The sequence below is a fragment of the Larus michahellis genome, chromosome 11 (assembly GCF_964199755.1).
Source record: "Larus michahellis chromosome 11, bLarMic1.1, whole genome shotgun sequence".
NCBI lineage: Eukaryota > Metazoa > Chordata > Aves > Charadriiformes > Laridae > Larus > Larus michahellis.
In genome coordinates, this window is record NC_133906.1 from 2,452,706 (window position 1) to 2,475,280 (window position 22,575).

The 22,575-nt window shown below is 55.9% G+C and overlaps 1 protein-coding gene across 3 annotated transcripts in view; it reads left to right on the plus strand.

Moving 5' to 3' along the window:
• The window catches only part of PCDH1 (protocadherin 1), a 57,120-nt gene extending 44,978 nt beyond the window's left edge, over window positions 1–12,142 (plus strand). For 2 of the 3 annotated variants that reach the window (XM_074603580.1, XM_074603579.1), the window contains exon 5: window positions 8,038–12,142. In XM_074603580.1, coding sequence (XP_074459681.1) covers window positions 8,038–8,423 — 386 coding nt within the window. In that variant the 3' untranslated portion in view covers window positions 8,424–12,142. Of the gene's footprint in view, window positions 1–6,035; window positions 6,079–8,037 lie in introns of all 3 variants that reach the window. The other variant, XM_074603581.1, reaches the window with a different exon arrangement.
• The last annotated feature ends 10,433 nt before the right edge of the window (window positions 12,143–22,575 follow it).

The following is a 22,575-nucleotide window of genomic DNA, read 5'->3' on the forward strand; positions in this document are numbered from 1 at the left end:
ACGGACAATCCTAATTTTGGCATTTCCTGACCTTTGAACCCCGTAATCCTATTAAGGTAGTACTTAACATAATTATTCAGTAATTTAATGTAATAATTCTGCTTTTTATAGTCCAGCGAAGGTTGAAGCCCCACTGTGCCAGGGTGGGAGATCATGTAAGTGGCACCACAAGCACAAAATCTGTTAGAGCGGGATTGAATTTGTTTCACTGGGTCTCACAGGGATTGCAGCGAAGCCGGGGTGGGGGGGGGCAGATGGTGCTTTTGGGAGTCCTGCGGGTGCCATAGTCTGTCGCTGAGCCCTGCCTGGTCCCTACAGGAACACCGTCAATGTCCAGAGCCATCCATCTGGGTGCTCCTGCTGCTGGTACAGATCGGATCACCTCCCGTTGCTGTGGCGATCTGGCTGTGGGATGCCTGTGCTTCCCAGCCAGCCGCCGTCGTGCAGCCGCCTGCAGTTTGCAGGCATAGCGGCAGCGGGGAGGTGGTCCCTCAAGCTCCAGCTACGGCGAGCGAGGGAAGAACACGTCCTCTGGGAGCCTGGGCTCAGGCCCTCGCTGCCGACAAAGTGGTTTAGCGCTACCTGTGCCGGTGAGGCTGGTGGGTGCATCTGTCCACATTAGTTACATGCTGGTTCTGCTGTGATACCCTTGGCGGAATCTGGGAAGTCACTTGCTTCCGTGCTGCAGTTAGTGTGTGCTGTTGTAATATACTCCAGAGGCCATGGTTTGATCCGCGCATGCATCTAGGGGCTGACAGGCCATTAACTTTGGAGCAAGCTGTCTGTACTGGTGTTTAGATACTATTGTTTAGCATGAGGGGAGAGATGCTTAGTGCTGTAGGGTCTGGAGGAAATGGCTGTGCACATTATATCTCTTGACTTTGGTGCCTAGGAGAAATCCATCTGTGTGCTGGCATGAGTCTGAGGATCTTTCTCGGTATTTATTGTAAGAGCGGGTGTTGCTCATTATTGCCCTGAGAGCTGTAGGTGTGGCGTTGAACTGCAGTAACCACCTTTATGGGCAGTGTCGGGTCGGTCTCAGATACCAGAAGCCATCTGTCTGCGTGCTGTAGTGACGGTGTTAAGTTTGGAAAGCCATCTGTCTGTGTGTTGTAGTGCTAGAATTGGTCCCCGAAGCCGTCTGTCTGGGTGTTGTAGTGCTAGGAATGGTCCTGCAAACCGTCTGCCTGGGTGTTGTAGGGATGGTGTTAGCTCAGTCTAGGAAAAATAGGGACTAACGTGGACTGCAGGGAGCTCTCTGCTTGTGCTTTCAGCTTCCGATATTTCTGTACTCATTGATCTCTGGAGCATTGCTGTGGAAATGGGCAGCAGTCCAACAGCCTTCCCCAAGGCCTGGAAAGTGAAATTGGTGTTGTGCTTGTGCTGCTCTGGAGGTAGAGGGCTCTGGTCACGTCCACACGTGATGGGGGAATCAGGGGCCAGAAAGGAGATGGACTGAGGAGCTGCAGAAGGTGAGCTTGCCCGCTCTGGTCCCCTGTGTCTGGAGGGTGGGCATTCCCTGCAGGGGATAACACACTGGTTGTGCCCACCTCATTTGTGGACCACGAAGGGGGACCTTGTCTCTGGGCTTTGCAAAGGAGATCACGGCTCCACAGCCACCTACAGCACAGCTCCCCTCTCCCAAAAGCGAGGGGAAGATATGTTGGGAAGGAGCCACCGAGCTCCTGTACACCAAAGGAAGCCCACGCTGAGCTGGCTAGCTGGGGACGGGCTGTTGAGCATCTCTTGCTGCCGAAGTAGGGGAACTCCTCCGGGCTACTGGGTCCAGCGTGCTGCTGTAGGGGAAAGGCACAGAGGGGTGAGTTAAGGGGTGGGATAGTACAAGGGAGTCATCCTAGCACTGCCAGGTTGCAAAGACGTGAAGTGTAGAGTAGAGTAGAGTAGAGTAGAGTAGAATAGAATAGAATAGAATAGAATAGAATAGAATAGAATAGAATAGAATAGAATAGAATAGAATAGAATAGAATAGAATAGAATAGAATAGAGTAGAATAGAATAGCAAAGCAATGGGGCTGCCAGTATAAGAAAATGGGATATTGGGGTAACACCATCCAAATAGCTGTACTGTTAGGGCGTAGTGAAGAGGGAGCAGACCATGAAGCAGTGGTGCCTGGAGGAAGCAGCACCACAGGGGGGTGGTATCTGGAAGGAACAGCGCTGTAAAACATGGTACCTGGAGGAAATGGCACCATTAGAGCAGCGGTGCCTGAAGGGAAGAAAGCAGCGGGGGGAGGCAATACCTGGAGGGAGCAGCAGCACAGAACATGGCACCTGGAGGACGTGGCACCATGGGGGACCAGTACCTGTAGGCAGCAGCGCCGTGGGGGAATGGTGCTTCCCAAGAACGGCGCTGCGGGGGAACGGCACCTGTAGAGAACAACACCACGGGAGAGTGGTACCTTCGGTAACCGCGCCATGGGGGACAGTAGCTGTAGGGAAGAGCGCTGTAGGGGAACGATACCTGTAGGTAGTCGCGCTGTAGGGGAGTGGTACCTATAGAGAAGAGTGGCATGGGAGAGAATGGTACCTGTCAGCAGTACCGCGGTAGGGGAATGGTGCCTGTAGGGAACAGCGCTGTAGACGACGGTACCTGTAGGTGTGAGCACTCCAGGGAGTGGTACCTGGAGGGAGCGATGGTGCAGGAGAATGGCACCAGTAAGCTATGGTGGAGTTGGGGAATGGTGCCTGCTCTCAGGAGCAGTGCTGTAGGAAGGGAACAATTGGAAAGAGCAGCGCCAGGGAGGCTGTTCCCATCACACAGATGCTGTAGGAACAGGCAGGGAGAACAGTGCGCCTGGGATATGATGTCATTGGGAGGTCACCACTGTAAAGGGTGTCCCAGGAGTGATCTGCAGAGCCCTGAGGGCTCAGTGTGGGAGAAGGGATGTTTTCAGGTGTCCACACCAGGGCAACAGAGGTGGTAAAGCTGCCTGTGCTGGAAACACTGCATCCTTCCCTGGCTGAAAGGCAGACATTTTGAAAGAAGCGCCTTGCACCCCAGCCCTCATTTTGCAGCGTGGGGCGTGCTCCACCCTCCTACCCCCTGACCAAGGCTAAAAGAGGTACAGTGCTTTTGTCTCTGAACAGGGGTAGCTGGTTGAAATTAGTGGCCGATGTGCCCCGTGCCACCAGATAGGGAAGAGGAGTCTTTCTGATCTTACGCTTCAGGAGAGCATCCTGCTTTGCCTCCAAGCTGCTCTCCCCACACTCTCATATTCCCCATTTCTCCATAGTGCTGAACCTCTCCAGTCCCTCCTAGCATGCTGCGCTTCCCTCCTCCTCCCTTCCCGGGCTTCTCTGCGTCCTCTGCCGTGCTCTGCTGTGTCACATCCCCACAGTCCCACTGTCCTCCCTCCCAGAGCGTCTGCACTACATCCCCTCACCCGCAAGGTTTGGCCCCCTGTGCTGCATCATCCCTGCTCGCCCACCGCTGTACACCACGCATACGGTGCTGATGTCTGACGCGAACGGAAGACAAGGAGAACCAAACCAGACTGCGGATGTTGCAGCTGGTGGCAAAAAAAAAAAAAAAAAAAAAAGTGATTGAGGCTGGCTCTCGGCCTCTGCTTGAAGCTACCTGGCTTGTAGTGGGCGAGTGAACCTCTGCACATCTACTGCAGGAGACAGAAGTGCGTGCTGAATGAGGCAGCCTGCTTTTGTCTCCTGTCTAACAGTACTTAAGTGCACTGTTGAAATTCCCCACCAAGAGCAATAATACTATTAGAGGAGCCCTTGCAAGTGGCTGCAACAAGATGTGTTCCTGCCCTGCATGGGGATATATAGAGAGAAATAATTAGCAGTGGCACCAATATGTGCCTCTTCCCAGAGGAGACAGCCTGGCACAGTCTCCTTCACAAAGAGCAGAGGTGCCCTGGATGTCAGGAGACGAGAACAACCATGCCAGCATCCAGAATAGAGCCGTGGCTCCAGAGAACTTCCCCCTCCTCCAGCCAGAAGGAGGGCCCAGGGTTCGTCCTGGTGTAAAGCCCCAGCCGTGCCCCCTTTTCATCTGAAGAGTTCAAAGCGATGCGACTTTTACTACCCTGGATTCATTCCTATGCAATGTGCCGAGGCAGAGCAGCCCAGAGGCAGCTAACAAGAGGATGCCAGAGAAATGCAAAGCTGTAGAAAGTGGGGAGCCAGAAGACTGTGAGGACTGTGAATGTCCAAACAACCACCCAACCCTCCTGGCAGTGAAGTACAGCCTTGTGGCATGGAAATGCCGATAACAGGAACAGCCAGCCCTCTGAAGGAGCACAGCAAGAGGGCAAAGCTCAGGAAAACATGGCAGCTGCTCAGGCATAGATTTTACTTTGCATGGCCAGGATGCTGTGGAGGAATGAGATGCTGGAGAGGCATGACCATACTCTTCATCACCTGGGAACTTTGTCAGATTTCAGGAGTTCAGGGCCACAAAACTGCATTCCTGGGGTGGGGGAGGGATCTGACACACCGAGTACACTTCGTAAGGTGAAGTGGGCACCTTGATCCCGAGGTGAGGTTTGGGCTCTGCCTCCTCACCACACTGCAGGGCATCCAGAATCAGCATTTTGTGGGTAAAATTTCCACCAAAGTTTATCCTCAAAGGAAGATTTCTGCTTGTCTGCGGAGGCACATTGAAGTCTCTGAACCACCAGCGTGTGCTGAGAATTAGGCTGTAGGGTCGTGTTTGCTCTAAATCACAGCTATTCAGGAATTACACCCTGCCCCGTTCCCGAGCTCTTAAAGCAGAGCGGGTTGTGTTCATGGCACATAATACGCTCCTTTAGTGGCAGAGCTCCCATGCCAGCATCTCACTGCAAGCGAAGGGACAACGCTGGAAAAAGACTTTAGTGCCAGAAACAGACAATGGGAAAAGCAGAATAAAAGACTCTGAACACAGCGTTCCTGCTTGATCCTGCGATTTCTAAGCCGCCATTGGCACGAGGAAATCACCATAGCTTTGTTCACTGGAGAGGTAGCTTTTATTTCGGTCCCGCCAGTACCCTCCGCAAAGCACCTTCCACCAGAGCAAGAAGAGGTGGCCCTTGTCTACTCCCCAACCTGGGAGCGCAGAGCACCAAGGCATTTCTGGAAGTGGAAATGATGATGAGCCCTCCTGTTTGTCTGGCCGGAAAGTAGATGAGAGAGAGAGACAGCGATGTTGCCTCTTGAACAGAAGTGAAAGACAACATAACACAACCTTAAAATGACAAGGCCAGTGGCCACTGGGGCATCCTGTTGACCTGAGAGGAAGACCTGGTGGATCACTAGGACATGGGCTCCGGTCTCTGCTTTAACTTGCACAGAGTAGTGGTGAAAACTGAGCTGTCTTGCCTCTGGTTTTGTATCTTGCTTTCTATCTGTAGCTAGGAGAAAGAAATGAGGCAACTTTCCCTCACCATGCTCAGGAAACAGGACAGTTGGTCTGTGGCCAGCCCTGAGAATGACCCCAAAGACCTGCTCAGGCAAGCTGTGCCCTCACGCTGGCCTGTGTGGGCATCTTGTCCCTTGTGATGCTCCTGCTTTTGAACCCTGCAACGTGAGCATGGCTGTCCCCTGCGCACGAATTCATCTGAGTGTGCCCGTCTGTGGTGCATGAGCACGTCAGCGTGCATCCAACTGGGCTGTATCCATGTGCGTGTGTGCACATTGCCATGTGGCACACAGACCCAGTCCCTTTGCACGCAGGGGCTTGGGGTGCCACAAGCCAGGTGGCTTCAAGCTTTGCCTCAGGTTCCCGTGTGAATCCTGCAAGGGCCAGTGGGCTCCAGGGAGGCCAGGATAAGGCTGGAGAAACTAGTGAGAGATCGGCAGTGGTGGCCAAGCAGCCTCAAGGAGGCTGGAGCAGGGCCGGGAGAGGCCAAGGGACTCCTGAAGGCAGTGGGTACCAGAGGGATGCTGTGGGGCTCGATGCAATGCTATGGGGAGGGCTGGCAGAGGCTGAAGGGTCCAGAAGGATCCTAAGGGTGGGTGTGGAGGATGGGGACTGTGCAATGATGTGAACCTCTCGTCCTTTTTCTGCTCCTCATTAGAGTCCCCTGAGCGGAGCAGGCTGTGAAGGGGGTCTGCACTGAGGTATGTCCTTATGGCTTCTGCCAGGATATCACAGCTTACTTGTGTGCCAGGGGATGGGACACGGGAGGCGGCTCCCAGCACGGGGAGCAGCATGGATGCAAGAGCCTCCACAGGAACCAGAGGGGAAAAACTGGGGTGCCTCAGCCCCCAAAGCTGAGCTGAGAATTTGTGATACAGTCACTGGGGGTTGCTTCAGGGCAAGATATGCTCACGCACTGGTTTACTGCTCACTTTGCCCCTTCTTCCACGCCCGTCTCTTTAGCTGTCTTCTATGACCCTTGTCAACCGTTCCCGACATTGTATGGAGCCTTCTCCTGCAGAGACCTTCCTCACATCCCAGGGTTGCCTGTGTGTGAAAATTGTGCCAGAGTGACTTGGGGATGCCTGTGTCTGAGAGTTCTGAACTGGTGGCATGTGGGATGTGCTGATGAGGGCAGAGTCCCCAGCACAGTGTGAATGGCTCTGGTTTGCTTCTTCCCAGGGCTGAGGGAATGCCAGCGGGTCTGTCCTTTTTCGAGAGGAGGGGATTAGGCATACCAGCGTGTATCTGCTGGAAAGGGGCTTCCCCTGAGCTGGTGAAAGCCCCATATGTCTCAAGTCCCCCAGAGCTCCTTAGTATCTCCCTCCACCTGCAGGGCTGTTTGTCAGCAATGCAGTGAGTGAGCTGCTGGGTGGAGAATTGGAGAGGACTTCCGTGAACCAGAACAGATGTCTGAAAGTCAGAGCAGTCTCAAGGTCATGAGCAGCCTCCCCTTTCATCCCAGCATCAGCACCAGGCTTGATCTGCCAGCAGGTGCTTATGGTAGTGGGCAGTGACAGGGGGCTATGTTGTGTCCCAAGTTGCGGTAGATGTCAAGGAATGGCTTGTGTCTGGGATGGCTCTTAGAGAAACACTCATGTCTGCGTGGAAATACCAAGTTTCGGCCTCTGAAGACTTGTGGCAGGTACTCCATGTATAAAGGATGCATGGCCAAGGCTCAAGAAGGTCTTGTAGTGTCTGGGGTAGGCAGTGGCTGGTATGTGAGGACCCCAGACCAGGGACTGGTGTAGCTGGTGCTCAGAATTTCCTGACCGTGCCGGGAGCAGGGAGCTATTGATGCCCTCAGATACCTGGCTCTCAGGGGCAGGTGTTTGATGCTCCTGGGACAGGGACTCATGAGTATCAGATATGTCCAACCTCTCTGGGATTAGACATGGATTTGCCCATGTGTTTTTTGCTGTGTTCAGGGATTTCAGGTTCCACAGGAGACCAGATGATGTCTGAGGGCTTCTGGCTGGGCTTGGGGCTCCTGCCGATGGATGCTTAGGGAGGCTTGCAGGTGGCCTGGCATGCCTGATGGTGAGCAGGGCAGGGCTGCCTAAGGATGGTGCCCAGGAAATATGGTTGTACCTCAGGGCAGAGAAGACCCTGGCTGCATTTAGGGCTGTTCCCTCTCTCTGCATGGTGAAGCTGACAGTGACATCCAAAGGTGCTGGACCAAAGGAGTTCCTGGAGTCTAGCAGGGTCCAGGTGGTGCCCACAGTTGTGGGGTGACAAGTCTCGTGGCAGCCTGTCTCCTGCTGTGCAAATCCAGGCTGTGGAGCCCCTTGTGTGCAATGCTCATCTCCAAAGGGGGTAGGCTCAGTGAGCTCTGCCCCGTGCTCTGCCTCCCATTTCTCTGCACGCACCTGCTGCAGGGAAGATGCTTGTCCAGGGGGAGCTGGGGCTGTGAGCTTGGACGGGAGGCAACGGCTGCCAGGAGCCTTGGGTTCCCCTCCCAGCTCTGCCTTGGATCCCTGAGTGGCCGTGGGTCCATCTCCCTGGGTGGCCATGGGTCCAGCTGTCCCCTCCCACCGTGGGAGGGTGCGGGTAGGATGGAGATGTCCAGGCTCTGCTGCTTCTCCCTGTGCTTCATCCTGACATCCCAAGCCGGTGATACCCGGGTGTGCATAACAATGTTCTCGCTTGCTTCTCTGCAGACCTCCGGCCTCTGCCCGATGTAGCCATGACTGGGACCTGTACCCGGGAGTGCACAGAGTTCGGCCACTCCGATACCTGCTGGATGCCCGGCCAGTCCTCCCCCAGCCGCAGGCCCAAGAACGCCCTCAAACTCTCCACTTTTGTGCCTTACCAAGACAGAGGGAGTCAAGAGCAAGTCGGGAATGGCAGCCCCAGACTCTCAGAAGAGCGCAGCACCAAAATGGCCAACCTTCGCCTGCTCCCCACGTACAGTGCCTTCTCCAATAGTAGCCATGAGCCCTGCAAGGACTCTCCCATGGAGGAAATTCCTCTCACCCAGACCTCGGACTTCCAGCCAGCCACCACCCCCTCGTCCCAGACCACCAAGAGGGAGATATACCTGTGAGGCTGGGCGTGAGGGGCAGGGAGCAGACACACTTCTGAGGCCAGTGTCCAGAGGAACATTTTAAACTTCAATGCTTTATCGCTCCAGCGGCTGATTCTCCAGGCAGTGGGCTCGGTGGACAGCAGGGCAGGGCAAGGCAGGGATGAGAGGAGCGTCTTTTTAATCTGTTGTTTCCTGGGGCCGGGGGTGGGTGGGAAGGATGAAAGCATCCGAAACCCGATTTCCAAGCACTTGCGGGTGCATGTCTCCGAACTGCTGTGTCGCCGGGGAGGGCTGGGCAGGCTCCTGGTGCGGAGGGCATGGCTGGGGAGAAGGGCTTACGTACCAAAGGTCCATGCAGAGCTGGTGGAGTTCCTGGGGCATAGGACGAGGGGTGTCCCCGCGCACGGGGAGCAAGCTGCCTGTCTCTTTGCTGTAGACTCCTGTAAATACGAATCTTAGGAATGACATTCAAGTCCTGCCTGATCAAAACTTTTTATTGTCCTTGAAACAAAAGACATTTAAACAAAAAGAAAAAAAAACACAAAAAAAAAGAGGAAAAAAAAAAAGAAAACAAACAAACCACAGGGAGCAAGTTCCAGCTTTGAATGGTTTGCTGCGTGGAAGAGCCCGCAGGAGCGCAGCGTCCGGCCCACACTCATGTTCTATATTGTAAATAGAGATGTGACCAGTCCCTGAAACAGCAGCTGGGGAGCTGGAGGAGAGGGGCAGCATCCTAGCCGGACTGTAGGGACTTTGCTGTTTTTCAGCCTGGATCTCTTTATGAACGTTGTCACTGTGCCCACAAGCTGCAGGGTCCCTAGGGACTGCCTGGTGCCATAGGCGGGGTCTGCTTTGCGGGGGGAGGTTCCCTGGTGGTGGCCTTGCACCCGGCGGGTGGAGGAGGGATGGGGAAGCCCCCAGTGAAGGGACCGGCTGGGTCCGGAGAAGCCCTCATTCCGACTCTGCTGGCAGGGAGGTCGTCATCGGCTGTGGTGTCTCAGCCCATCGCCTTGTGCCTCCTCCGGGGCAGGGGATGCCCATGAGGCCGGCTGTGCCATGCCTTCGACCTCCATCCCGTCCGCCTGTAAGCCACCATTGCCTTTGTGAGGAGGAGCTTTGTCTCAGGGTCACACCAGGGGCCACCGAGCCCCTGCCCACTGGACTCCCGCTGCCCTTAGGCCACAGGGCCACTTTCACGGGATCCAGCTTTCTCTTCCATTGTCAAAGGTCAACCGGTCTCCCCAGCAGATCCCCGTGGCCCCGGCATCCTCAGCTCCCTTGCAGGATACCCATGCAGGGCAACACTGCCCATGCGGTGGGGAGAGGGGCCCCTCGCCCCTTAAGGGACTCCCCAGAAGGGGATGCCTGGGTGCTTTCCTGAGCCTTTCTGCTCCCTTGGGAGCTGGGCCACAATCCTGTTTTGGGGGGCTCCATGTGCACCCCTGGCAGGAGGGGTCCGGGGGACTCACGCCTCATTCCTGGGTAGCCCTTCCTGGTCCTCCCCCGCCAGGATGCAGGGAGAGACTGTGCTGCACCATTGTTCTTCCCGTACTCGCGCGCGCATCGATCGTCTTCATCTCTGGGATCTTCCTTAGGGAGCGAGGCCAGTGGTAACTGCAGGACGCTTTCCCCCGCAGTTCATCTTCGGTCCACGTGGTCCATCACCGCGGGGCTCACGGATGGCTCTGCCAGGCTCGACTGTCACGGGAACACGGCAGGGACAGGGCACCCCAGCCACTGTGGGTCAGAGACTGCCCTGCCATAGCTGTAGTGCCTGTTGGGGTGCAGTGCGCCGGGGTACCCCCTACCCAGCCTCCTCCCCCCGTCCAGCATCCCTCTCTCTGAGCAGCTCCTCTCCCTTTGCTTCGGTGGCAGTAGCAAGATGCAGCCAGCTCCCTGTTGACCTGAGGGGATGTGGTGCAAGCTGAGCCCGGGTGATAAGGGAAGGGTGGCAGAAGGTGCCTGCTCGCGCCTGCTCCCTCGTGCCCCAGCCCTGCTCCTCACCTTCCCCAGGCGGCACCACACCACACTGCATCGTCCTCAGCCCCTGCACCTCGGGGTGCCACTGGGAGGAGGCAGGACCCTCCTCCCAGCCTCCTGCTGCTGCTCCCCACCGACCGGCTGGGGGTCCCTCAAGGCAGGCATGATGCTCCTGGTGGATGTCCACCCGCCCGTCCGGGCATTCCTGCTCTACCCTTGCCCGTGGTGGCCACCCGGCAGGGCCCGCATTCCCCTGGCCTGGCTGCCTGAGCAGGTCACGCTCCTGAACTTGTTTTTATTGTAGCTCTGTAGTTTCAGGGCCAAACTGGGCAGAATGTGCAATTTGGCCGCGTTGGCCAGGATCTTTGACTCCACTGCCAACTCGACTGCTCACGCCTCCCCTTGGCTCAGGCAGCGGCAGTGTCCAGTGCCCCTCTTGGGGACCCCCTGGGAGATCGACGTAGCTACATCTGAGGGGTGCTTGTCCAAGACCAGCTTCCCCCAGCCCCTCGCCTGCAGGTGGTCTCCCTACCTTCTGCTGGGGGTCACCAGAGGAACCCTGAAGCTCGAAGCCCTGAGGCTGGAGTTGCTGTCTTGTCTCCTGGAGCACCTGGCGATGTTCTCAGTGCGAGCGTGGCGCAAGGGGGGTGGTGAGTGCAGTGGGGGTCCCCAAAGGGTGGGAGGGATGGTGCTGGGGATGCGTACCATGGGGAGGGAGGGTTGAGGGGATGATTCTCATGGGGGTGCACAGAGGGATGGTGGGGCTGGGTCTTTGGAGGGGAGCACAGTGGGGAGAGGGTCTCTGGGGGGTGGCGAGGGTATGGGTGTCTAGGGGGAGCATGGGGGGGGGCGAGGGCGGGTCTGTGGGGAAGAACAGAGTGGGATTGGGTCCTCGGTGGGGTGCCAAGGGGTGGGAGGCTCTGTGGGGTGCAGCGGGGATGGGTCCCTGGGGAGGAGAAGGCGTTGGACATTGGTCCTGGGAAAGGGGGTGCTGGGGATTTGTCCCAGGGTGAAGTTGACAGTGTCACTGGGGATCAGTCCTGGGGGAGGGCGAAGAAGAGGTGCTGTCGGAAAGAAGCTCATTTGCACAATTATAAGCCAGAAGGATAAAGCCTCTGTGCACGTGGAGGGGGAAGCTCCCCACGGGCTCCAGTCTAGACAAGCACAGGGAAGAGGAGGGGGGTTCAATGCCTCTGCGGAGGGGTTCACTGTATCTCACACTGCACTAGGACAAGCCAGGGGTAAAACCAAAGGTGGAAGCCAGGGAGCAGGCGGGCTGCGTGGGAAGGATCTAAGTGACCCCTTTGTAGCTCTTCAGTGTTGGTTCTATTTATACGAGATTTCATTTCCTTGCTTGTGATGCCTTGTTTTTTGTACAGTTTTATGTACATGCAGGTGTAGCTTTTCTAAAGGAGAAATCCTATGGCAGAGTAAAGTACCCAACTATTTTTCAGATGGTGACCTATGTCTAAGGCAATGCCTCTTGCTAAGGTTGTATTGCTCTCAATGTGTGATGCATTTCCCTGTGCGGGGAAGGCTTTGGGCCTTGGGCTTGGTTTTCCCCGGGCGCTGTGAGCACAATTGATTCCCTTGTAATTCTTTCTGTTCAGAGCAGTGAGCATGACACCGTCGTGATCCCCTTTCCGTTCTCTCCTGTTCTGTTTGTTTGCTGAGCTGTCAGATGACCAACTCCATTGTAATTAGCCCTTCCTAAAGCTTTACAATAAAAGTGTGAAAACCCGGGTGCCTGTGCCTAACGAATTCTTACGTGTCGCATCCTTGGGGGCTGCTTGGGGCTTTCTCAGGGAAGAAAGCACATGGAGGCAGTGAAGAGCCTTGGTGGGTGTGGGGAGATACCTGCTCCTGCTGCCCTCCTTCAGGTGCAAGGAGCCCTGGCGTGGCCGCTCTTGTCTCCCCACTCCTGTTTTCCAGCTTAAGGATGTTTCTGCACAGGTAGGAGTAAGATAACCTCACAAAGCAGTTTGACGCTGACCAGTCTCCTTTATTTAAAACCAAAATGTTTCAGTGAAAAGACATCTTCAGCCGCAAAGCTGCCTGCACTTGTGCCTGTCACCAGCTAAGGTGGAAACCAGGGAAAGACCCACCAACCAGCTCCAGACTCCCTCCCACCTCCATCACTGCTCCTTGGAGACCCGATGCCATTTCCCACCATTTCACCATCTCCTTTACCAAGCATGGTTGATTTTTTTTTAGGCAGTTTAGACCCTTTGGAAACAGCCGGGCCACTTCAAACCAGGCCACATTTGTGGCTGCTTCCTACCACAGCTGCAGGGATCTTGCTCAGCTGTGGCTGTTGTGTTTTCCTGCTCGCCTTTGTGCAGGACTGTGCTAGGCAAGATCAATAGCTCAGGGTAGAGATGCTTCCCTCATTAGTCGGGTTACGTATGGGTGCTATGTGTCTCGGCCGTGTTGGGCTCGCACACAACACCATACCTCTGTCTTTGCTGAGCTGCAGGCACTGGGCTTGCCACGGCCTTAGCACCAGGCAAAGGCAAGACTCACCCTCAGCTCGGAAGACACCGGCAAGTGTCCCTGGGAAGGAAGAGTTTCCAAGCGAAGATGTAGACCATTGTCCCGTCAGTGGGGGTTTTGTAGAGACTCCTTTTCTACCATTCCCTTCTCCCTGGGCTCTCCTCTGGGCCATGTAGAGGAGAACTGATGCCCCCCATTGCCAAGGGATCATGTCCTCACAGGTTAGGGGGTGGGGGGCTCTCAGCTGCCCCTCTGTGCAGGCACACAACAGCTGGGCAGCAGGGATGTATCTCCAGGGATCCCGGGGAACCAAGCGGCCTTGCTGCCTGCTCATGCCAGGGAAAGAGGATCCAGATGTTGAGGATGGTTCCAGAGTCCTACAGCTGGCACAGGGGGGGCAGGTAGCACCCACACAGAGCTGTCAGTACTCACCTGCCCCTGGGATAACTGGGATCACCAAACGGTGACAGTTCCAGGCAGAGACACAGTCCCATGACATCCCTGTCCCTCCTGAACACGCCTGGCCTTGTGCCATGACCTACAGTTGTTCCTCATGCTCCCTCCTCCTCCCCAGTGAGCCCAGTCTGTGCAGAACCCCTGTGCCCCCCATTTGTGCCTCCTTCCCCTCCTCTGCTCTACCCTTCTCTGCCCCCCCAGCATGCCCCATCCCCCCGACTCCCCCAGATCCTCCAGTTCCTCCTTGCCTATCCTTCCCTGCTCCACTGTGCTCCCACCTCGGCACCCTCTGCCCTCCTCTTGCCCCACCCCAGTGCAGTGAACCTTCCTGGTCCTCTGGCACAGCCCTGAGCATCACATCCAGACAGCTATGTGCTGGTCTGGAAACTGTTTGGTTTCCATGGCAGCACACATCGACTACTGGGGTGGGACGGGGCCTCGCGGATGCTGCTGGTGAGGATGCTGTGGCTGCCCAGAATGGCTTGGGGTTTCGACACAAGGTTTCCCAGTCAGTACTGCCCTCGGGATGCGTTTCAGTGCCCAGTGGAGGTGCAGCTGGTCTCATGGTCCCACCAGGCTGGTCTCATGAGCAATCGAAATGGAATTAACTGACATGGCTTTGGTGCCCCTGTCGAGTCCACTGGTCCTTGGAGGTTTGCACAGCCTGGGGCTCCACAAGAATCATTCTTAGCCTAAGGTGGAGAGATGGGAAGCTGTTCCTCCTACCTGCTCCTTGGCAACCTCCCCTAGGGTGGGGGCATCTGCAAAGAGGGACTATGGTCTGACTGGCTGCCAGGTGGGGACAGCATGTGAAGGGAGATGGGCTGGGCAAGGAACCGTTTGCTGCATAAGCTTTGTTCTGACCTGGGTTTTTCAAGTACATCTGATTTAATAGGGTCCTCGGCTTATAGCAGGAACTGGGAATGTGCCAGGCCAGGGACATCCATTTTGATGGAAAACTTAATTTTCGTGTCTCATGAGCTGAACCTTGCAGCTTCAGCTGTCCAGCTGCCTGCACAGATCTGGCAGATTCATTTTCGGTGCTTGCACAGTAAAATGGGTAAGATTTGGGATCTCTGTCTGGCTCTAATCAGGAGTGACCAGGTGCAGCAGGACCATTTTCCTCATGGAGGTTACCTCTCCTGAGGCTTTTTCCCAGCATGGATTTGCTCAGTCATGAAGTTAAAAGCAGTGTTGTCAGTAACCACAGAAGATCTGTGCCTATTTGGTTCCTTGTCTCAGTTCGTCACTTCTAGAGTAATGGGCATTTCTGCAAGCCAGAAACAGGGAACCAAGTGGAAATCTCAGAACTGCCTGATCTATTTTCACTGAATCTTTAAAGAAATAAAAGGACCCTGAGATGGTTCCTGGGCCAAGCAGAGCTGGTGGGAGGACTAAGTGAGCCAGTAGAGCTCTGCACAGAGACGTCTGGAGTGGCCAGACAATGAGTTCCCACCAGGGTAGCTTTCTTGCTTGGGTGAGCGATGGGACAGCACAGCCTTTGCTGCCCACTTGTGCTGTGATGGTGGCCACAGATGCACTGCTGGCATGGGAGCAGGGCGCTGGGCTCCTGCTGTGCCAGCTCGGGGTAGAGGGTCAAAAAGAGCTGAAAGCAGTTTAAGAGCTGACACCGTCTCTTCTGGCAGGGAATGTGTTCTATGCCATGATGTCCACAGGCAGCTGCAGAGCCACAAGAGCAGGGCTGGCCATGGAGAGGGAGGTGATGGGCTTCAGTAACCATACCCCACGGTGAGACTCTGAAGAACAGAACCCATCGTGCAGGAGGAGCGGGACCATGGTATGGGGAAGCCGCAAAGCCATCCTTCCCCGGCTGGCTCTAGGGTGGTGGGGAGGTCGCCCCTGCCCCGCTCATCCCTCCCATGTACTGATGTTAATAGGATGAGCGGGGTTGCCTCTGCTTGCGGCAGACATGGACCCCAGCCCCGCATATGCTGCGGTGGCCTCTGGGGGAGATTGGATATTGTGCTACAGGAGAAGCCCCTGTAATCGCCAGCAGGATGACTGGGATTTGCAAGCAGCTCAGGGGAGGCAGGGGGGCCCAGCCCCAGGCATTTTGCCGCCGTGTCTCTGGTTGTCTGGCAGTATGACGAAGGGGATTAGGAGATTTAGAGCAAGACCAGCCCCCTCTCCGGGGGGGTCTCAAATTGAAGCCCCAGCAGAATACGTAGCTCAGTTTATTCCCATGGGCAGAGTGATAGAGAGAAGGCTGGGGTGCCGCTAACAGCAGCTAATCTAAGAGCAGGAGCTTTCCTCCCTCTGCTAGCAGGGAATTGGCATCACCCAAGACAGGGAGAGTCTATCAGTTTCCTCCACAGCCAGCTGATCAGCCCCCAGCAGCTTTCACCCCATATTGCTGTTCCCACCCCTTCCTTGAGCTGATCCCAGCCCCTCTGCAGTGCTGCAAGCACACTTTAGCCTGCCGTGAACCTCCGAGCTCCCATGCTGGGATGGCCTTGCACCATGATTTAATCACACAAGGAGGCACGGTCAGTTGGACCGTGCTCCTCTTCCCCATCTGCTCTTGGCCATCGTGGAGCTGAGCCTGGCCCACACAAAGGCAGTGACTTTCTCGACAAGGGAGCACTCGCGGGGGCTTAGTGCAAACAGACCTAATGGGATTAGCACAAATGGGAGCCACGCTCTACTCCAGCGGAGAGGGAAGCGCGCCTGCCTTTCCTCCCCGAGCTCGCCTTTCCCTCCGCGCCTGTCCATCAACCCCGAGCGGGGTGCCAATCACCAGCTATTTCAGCACCCATAATCCTCAGGAAAGGCAGCTTTCTAAAAGTCGCAGTCCTGGGCTCCTCCAAATTAACTGATGAGCTGCATCAGATACCTTAGCTCCCTGAGCCTGTCTCTCCACCCTGATCTCATTACGGACAGCCAGCTTCTGTTGCAGAACTCTGTTGAGTCCCACTTTCACTTGTGAAACAGCCCCAAATTGCAAAACTACCGGATCTGACTCTGGAGAGAGAAGTTTTTCTGAAGGCTTTAAAATGGAGGTTTGCAATGTCAGGGTGGACACAAAACCCTTCCTCAGTTCTCTCTGTGCGGCAGCCTTGCCATGGCTCCAGTGCTGCAGGAAGCTGGGGTGCTCTGGAGCCCCGCAATGCTCTGCTTTCTGGGCAGCATGAGAAGGGTCCAGAGGACCATTAGCACCTACTGTTGATTAGCTAGTGTTGCAATAACATGGAGGCTCCCATGGTAAACCACTGCGGTGTTATGCTCAGTCCCATGCAAACACAGACCAGAGATGTTTGCTTCTCTGGCATTGCCACACTGACGTGATTTATAACATGCTTATGCTGGGGTGTGGGCAGATTACCAACCCACGCAACCACAACCCCAAGCAGACACCTTCCCCACCAGCTACCCTGCCTGGGAAGCTCAACTGGCTGGGAGCAGGATGCTGCACATGTAGGCTGAACCTGGACATCAGGGGTGGTAACTCTACAGCTGAGATGAGCCCTTGGAGATGGTACAAAGATAGCTGTCAGCTGGAGGATGGCTGCAATTAGGCAAAGTTGATAGTGATTGTCACACAAAGCGATCTTGGGCAGGGTGGTGTCCGGGCAGTGTGGTGCCAGCCACCCTCTGCTGGCTGCTGCACCTTGGAGAGGATGGAGGGATGCTGCTGCAGAAACTGCTCCTGGGTCTCCAACCACACAGGAGAAGGTGTCTGCGGGCAGCTGCATGGCCAGATCATGGAAGTGAGCTGCAGCAGCATGTCCGCACCCATTGGAGATGATCTTTGAGCCTCTTCGCAGTCAGCAGGGGAAATTCACGGATGTCTTGCTGCTGTGTCTCCCAGCCCTAAGAAATAATTCCAGATCTGAGGAAAGGGCTGCGCAGGCTGCTTTCTAGACTCAGAAAGGTAGCAGGGAGTGAGTGACTTAAATTGCTTTTCCAAAGACCTCACAGACCTGGGATAGTCCTTCATTACTGGTCCAGCAGATGATGGGCTCTCCCAGGATTTTTTGTGGCTTTTGGACAACATCTGTGGAGTCAGCTGGAGTGGGTCAGGCCTCAGTTTCCCTATGAATATATGGATCTGATGTGGAGAAACCACTGGGGCAGGCTGCTCTGCTCACTCACAATTTGTTGCCTGCATGGCTATATCGCAGCCCAGTGGCACATCCTTCGTAAACCACTCTGGCTACCCCCAAAGCTCAGTGCTTTCTACCCAAGCACAGTGGAGGTTTGCAAATGGAGGGTGTCCGTCATTAGGAAATGGGTAAAAAAGGTCATTTGCCTTGCCTACACACTAAACACATCACCCTGACGGAGCATCTTGTGCGCTCCGCTCCGAGAAACCACTTCCCCCTACCCCTGCGTACGTACTGCCTTGCTGCAACAAAAATCAGAAGCAGGAGGAAATCCTTGAAGAGAGCAAATGGCTGTGTGCCAGCAGTGACTGGCTGTAATTGTGCCAAGCCTGGGCAGGACAGTGGGGATGGTGCTGGACACAGCTGGACGTGCCCAGGGGTCAGGCTTGTGTGCAGGGAAGGGATGACCAGGGGAAGCAACGAGGCAGGAGGGTGATGCAGTGAGGGGAGTGGGAAGGTGCTGGGAAGGATGGAGCCTTCTTTCCTTACTTTATTGTATCTCCAACTAAAGCCTTCCCCGTGCTCTCCATCCCATCCCACTCACTGCTCTGCTCCTGGTGCTGCCCGCTGTTTCTGCTGTCTCCAGTTTTGCAGGGGACCTTCTCCTCCTCCGGCCCTGGCAGGTCAGACTCCTCTGTGCACTCTCGGCATACAGATTGAGCAGCTCCCACACGCCATGCTTGCTTACTGCGAGCAGACCCGTCACTCCTGTGTGGGAGGCCCAGCTGCACCACACCCCCTGCCTTATTTATATCGCGCAGCCCAGAAGCCACCTCTGAGCACGGCTGCGAGGGCACGGCATTCCTTTCCTGGGATAAGCTGTGCTCATCCCAGCCCATTGCAAGCTTGCTGGAGAGGATGGCACATTTCCCAGGGCCTCTCTGGCTGCCAAAGTAGGTCTGCCACGGCACAGCCCCCTCACCATGTGGACAAGCTCATCCAAAATGCTGACGACACTGCCTGCACCCCAAAATGCTTCTGCTAGGGGTAAGGCGGGTAGGGAAGGACTGGCCATTTCCAAAGAGCAAAAAACAAAGGAGAGGCTGTTTTCCCCTGCCTTGCGTAGCTCTCCGTAGCCTGAAACCTGCTGAATTATGCTCATGACTCAAATTTGCAGGAGATGAAGAGATGATAAAATCCCACTTGCTGTGCCAGGGCTCCGCCTCCAGCCCGATGCGATGCTGGCATATGCTCCAACAGCACAGCCACCAGCAACGGCTGAGCGCAGCAGCACACCGCAGGCAACGCTTGAACCCTTCGCAGATGTGTCCTGTCAAACAGCCTTTGGGACATGGTGAGATCCCAAATGGGTCACACACGTGAAATAAAAACAGCCACAGCTGAGCCTCCTGGGAGCTTTTTTTCCCCACTCCTGGCAAAGCTGAGCACTTGCTCCGTGAGATCCTCACCCTGCCTGGGAGGTACCAGGAAACACCAAATACCACAGTTCTCACACTGAAATCATGGGCTGTTTCGTTCGGCTTTCTCCCTCCTGTCTCTCTTCATCCCTTGTGTTTGTCCTCCCATCCTCTTCCTCAAGGTCTGCCCAGCACCCAGCCCCTGAGGACCCCCAAGCCTGCCTCGTGCCTGGAGAGAGGTGTCAGCCTGTCCCCAGTCCTCGTGACCTACAATGAGTCACCATCCAGAGCCTGACCAGCCTGAGGTTTGCCCTTCCTCATTCCTATCCTGTGGAACCGGACTTTTCTCAGCCGGTTTGACATCAGCATCCCACCACCCCCAGCCAAACGAGAGGCAACAGAGCTCCCACACACTCCAGAGCTGGGCTCAGTTAATCAGCTCCTCCCTTGTCTGGAGCTGGACACTCTCTGGGAGTTTTCCAGGGCCAGAGGTCAGTGGCGGCAGGGGGATATCGATGCAGGGTAGACATTGCTCCGGGAGGAATCCTCCACTTACCCTGTCAGCTCCCGTTTAAACTAGCATCCTGCAAGGCTCAGTGGAGACAGCAAAGGAGTGGGAGGCTGTGCCTGCCCCTCCAGCAAATATGGCATGCAGCCCTTTTTGGGACAGCTCTGTAGCCTGGCACTGTGCAAAGGGAGGGGTAGCCAGAGCAGCTCTCTCCCCTTGGCCCATAGCATCCCTGGGGCAGGAAGGGTAGCCAGGCAAGGGCTGGGATGGAGGGAAGCACAGGGAGGCTGGCTATGAAAAGGGAGGAACAGAAAGGGCATGCCCATGCTCTTTCAGCATCTCAGGTTGTAAAAGAAACAGAGGAGCAATGCCAGGACCAGCCAGTGTATGTAGCTGCTGAAGAGATGGGCAGAGACCAGGTGGCATGTGTAGATCTGCTGAAGGAAAGACTGTTCAGCAAGGTAGGACAGGCTTTGTGGGGTCCTGCACCCTGGGCTGTGCAGCTGGGTCTTGCCCACTAACCCAGGCACCGCTTTGAGAGGGCAAACCTTTCTCCAAGCACCCTCATCCTTCCCCTATCCTGTGATGAAGGGATGCCCACAGCAACCTGGGTACCGTGGGGGTACATGGTACTCTGCATACAGCACATTCCAGGAGGTAGTGAGCAGCGCCAGTGTGTGGGCAGTGGCTACTGGCAGATTTGTGTACATGTGCCACCCTCCTCCCCCCGCAGCTGAGAGCACTCTGTGGGGCTACCAATAGGGCTTTGTGTGCGGGCAAGCCTGCGCCGGCAGAGATGCTATATGTGTGACCATATGTCCTGGGGGGGTGGGCCGTGCATGTGGCCAGCCACAGAGCATGTCCTTCTGTGTCCTCCCTGGGCACAGGGCTGGGGGGGCACGCTGCCTGGGCTCATACACACAGCCACAGGCAGGTGCGTGTGCTGCATTCAGCTGGGGCGGTTATTATTCTTTATTAGTTTTCCTGTCCGTCTGACATATTCTTTATCACTCTGTCTCAATCTTTCACTCATCCTCCTTCTCTCCCTCAATCATCCTCGATTAGTTTTTCTGTCTGCCTCCCATTCCCGTACTCTTCATCAGGCGTTCCCTCTCCCACCCTCCCCCACTCTCCCTCTCCTCCTCTCCCTCCATCTCCCCTCCATGCAGCTTTCCTCCCTTCCGTCTCATCTCCCCTGCTGCTGTGGGAGCCCCTGGGCATGGAGTGGTCAGGAAGTGTGGGGCCACTGTGGCTTTTTTCCAGGAGCTGGTGGATGCTCAGTCACCAGCCCTCCAAACTCTCCCGCTCTGTCTCCATCGCTGCCCCGGCTGCCAGGCACTGGGGATTTTCCCAGCTGCCAGGAGCAGCCTGGGGATGCTGAGTGCCTCCGGTCCCCCCACTGGTGTGGATGCTGCTGAATAGGTTGCAAATTAAGCCCTTGGCTCGAAGCAGTTCAGGAGCTGACATCTCCTTTGAGAGGGAGCAGATCCCCTTGGATGCTCGTGCCTTACTCCCGCTTCCCCATCCCTTTGCTTCTCCTCCAGTCCATCCCAGCATGCATTCTCCGGCAGGGAAAGCACTCATCTTGTGCCTCATCCCCATTCCCTTTCCAGGCTAGTAGTAGAAGTCCCTGAATAGGCTGGTGCTGTAGGACTCATCTGTGAGACTGAGGGCAGCTTGCCAGTTGCCAGAAGAGGCCCTGGCTGACAGCCCCAGGCCGATTCACAGCCTTTATTGCCTCTTATCCCAGCGTCTGTGCTGCTCCTGCCGGGGTGCCTCCGCCTGCACAGCCCTGCACTCGCCAACCCCACATGGGAGAGATCGGAGCAAGGGTACGGCCCCGAGCAGAGCTGCTGGTGGATCTGGTCTGAGGCAGGGGAAGAAGGCACAGCATGGAGGGACGCTCTGGAAGGCACCTTTGGCTAAAGGGAGAGGATGGATGAAGACATAACCTGCATCCCCCAGCAGAGAAGGCACAAATATTTTGCCTCATCTCCCTCCTTTTGGGGGCCAGAAAGTGAAAGTCTGGAGTGCTGGAGGACTCAGATAAGTGAAATGGGCTGGCAGTGGCTTCCGTGCCTCAAGCACCCAGAGGAATCGATCGGCCCAGACTGATGGCAGCTCTGCGTGGAGATGGTATCTGCTCAGTTGCTGCCCTCCCCTGACCCTGGAGGAAGAGGGTACCTGCAAGACCCGGTGCTGGCTGCAGCTGGCAGTTCTCTGCATCCTTGTCCCTGCCTCCCAGCATGGAGAAAATCGGAGCTGGTATTGTGGGAAAGACCCTCAATGCCACTGCAGCCCCCTCTATGCTGTGTGTGGACAGCAAAGATGGGTGCCTTAAACACATCAGCTGGGGCATCACAGCGTTTCGGCATCTGGGCCCAGTGCGGTACTCACTTTCGGGAGTGAGCCATTCTATCTAGAGTCTGATTTCTGACACTGCGCTTGCTCCTGTTGCTGGCTGGGAAGCCTTGTCACTGCCCAGCCCCAGAGCTGCCTTTACTCTTGCCCGCAGTGTCAGAAAAGCCCATTCCAAGGGGTGGTGGGGAGCCGAGTTGCAGCCAGGAAGCCACATTAGACAGGAGACCTCGTTAGCACCCAGCAAAGCCGCAGGACCCTTGGTTTACGGCAGCGAGCTCCCCTCTTGGCGGAGGGGTGCTGCAAGAGGCGAGCAGTCCTGCATTGCATCCGCTGCTGATGCTGATGTATGTGACAGGCGCGGGGGTTGCCAGGAGACAGCATCCTCCTCCTCGGGCGCTGCACAGCCAACGCGGCTCTGCACCGGTGACGTAATGCTCCTCCGGCGCCGCTCATTGCCGGCCAGCCCTGTCTCTCCACGCCAGCGATGGAGGGGAAAAACTCAAAACCCCTAACAGATATTCCTGTGGCCTTCCTCAACCTGCGTTGCACTCCCTCCCCTCCTATGGGTGCAGCGAGCAAGGGTTTGCAGAAACCAGCTTCAGCGTCGGCACCAAAAGTGCTTTCGGGTCCTTTCCCATTGCTGGTCGCCGGCCCTGTCTCCCGATGCGCGAGGTCCATCACGGACCTCCCGCTCAGATTTTGCCTATGTGCGAACGGTTCACGGCAAGATCTGAAAAGATCTTCGTTGTTTGTTCAGATGTGAGGGGGAGAAGGAGAGGCAGACGGCCACTCACGCACACAGAGGCTCATTGAATAAATATCTGGCTACAAATTATCTGCTGATCTAATAAAAAAGATATTACCTACCTCTACAAACCTAGTTTCAAATT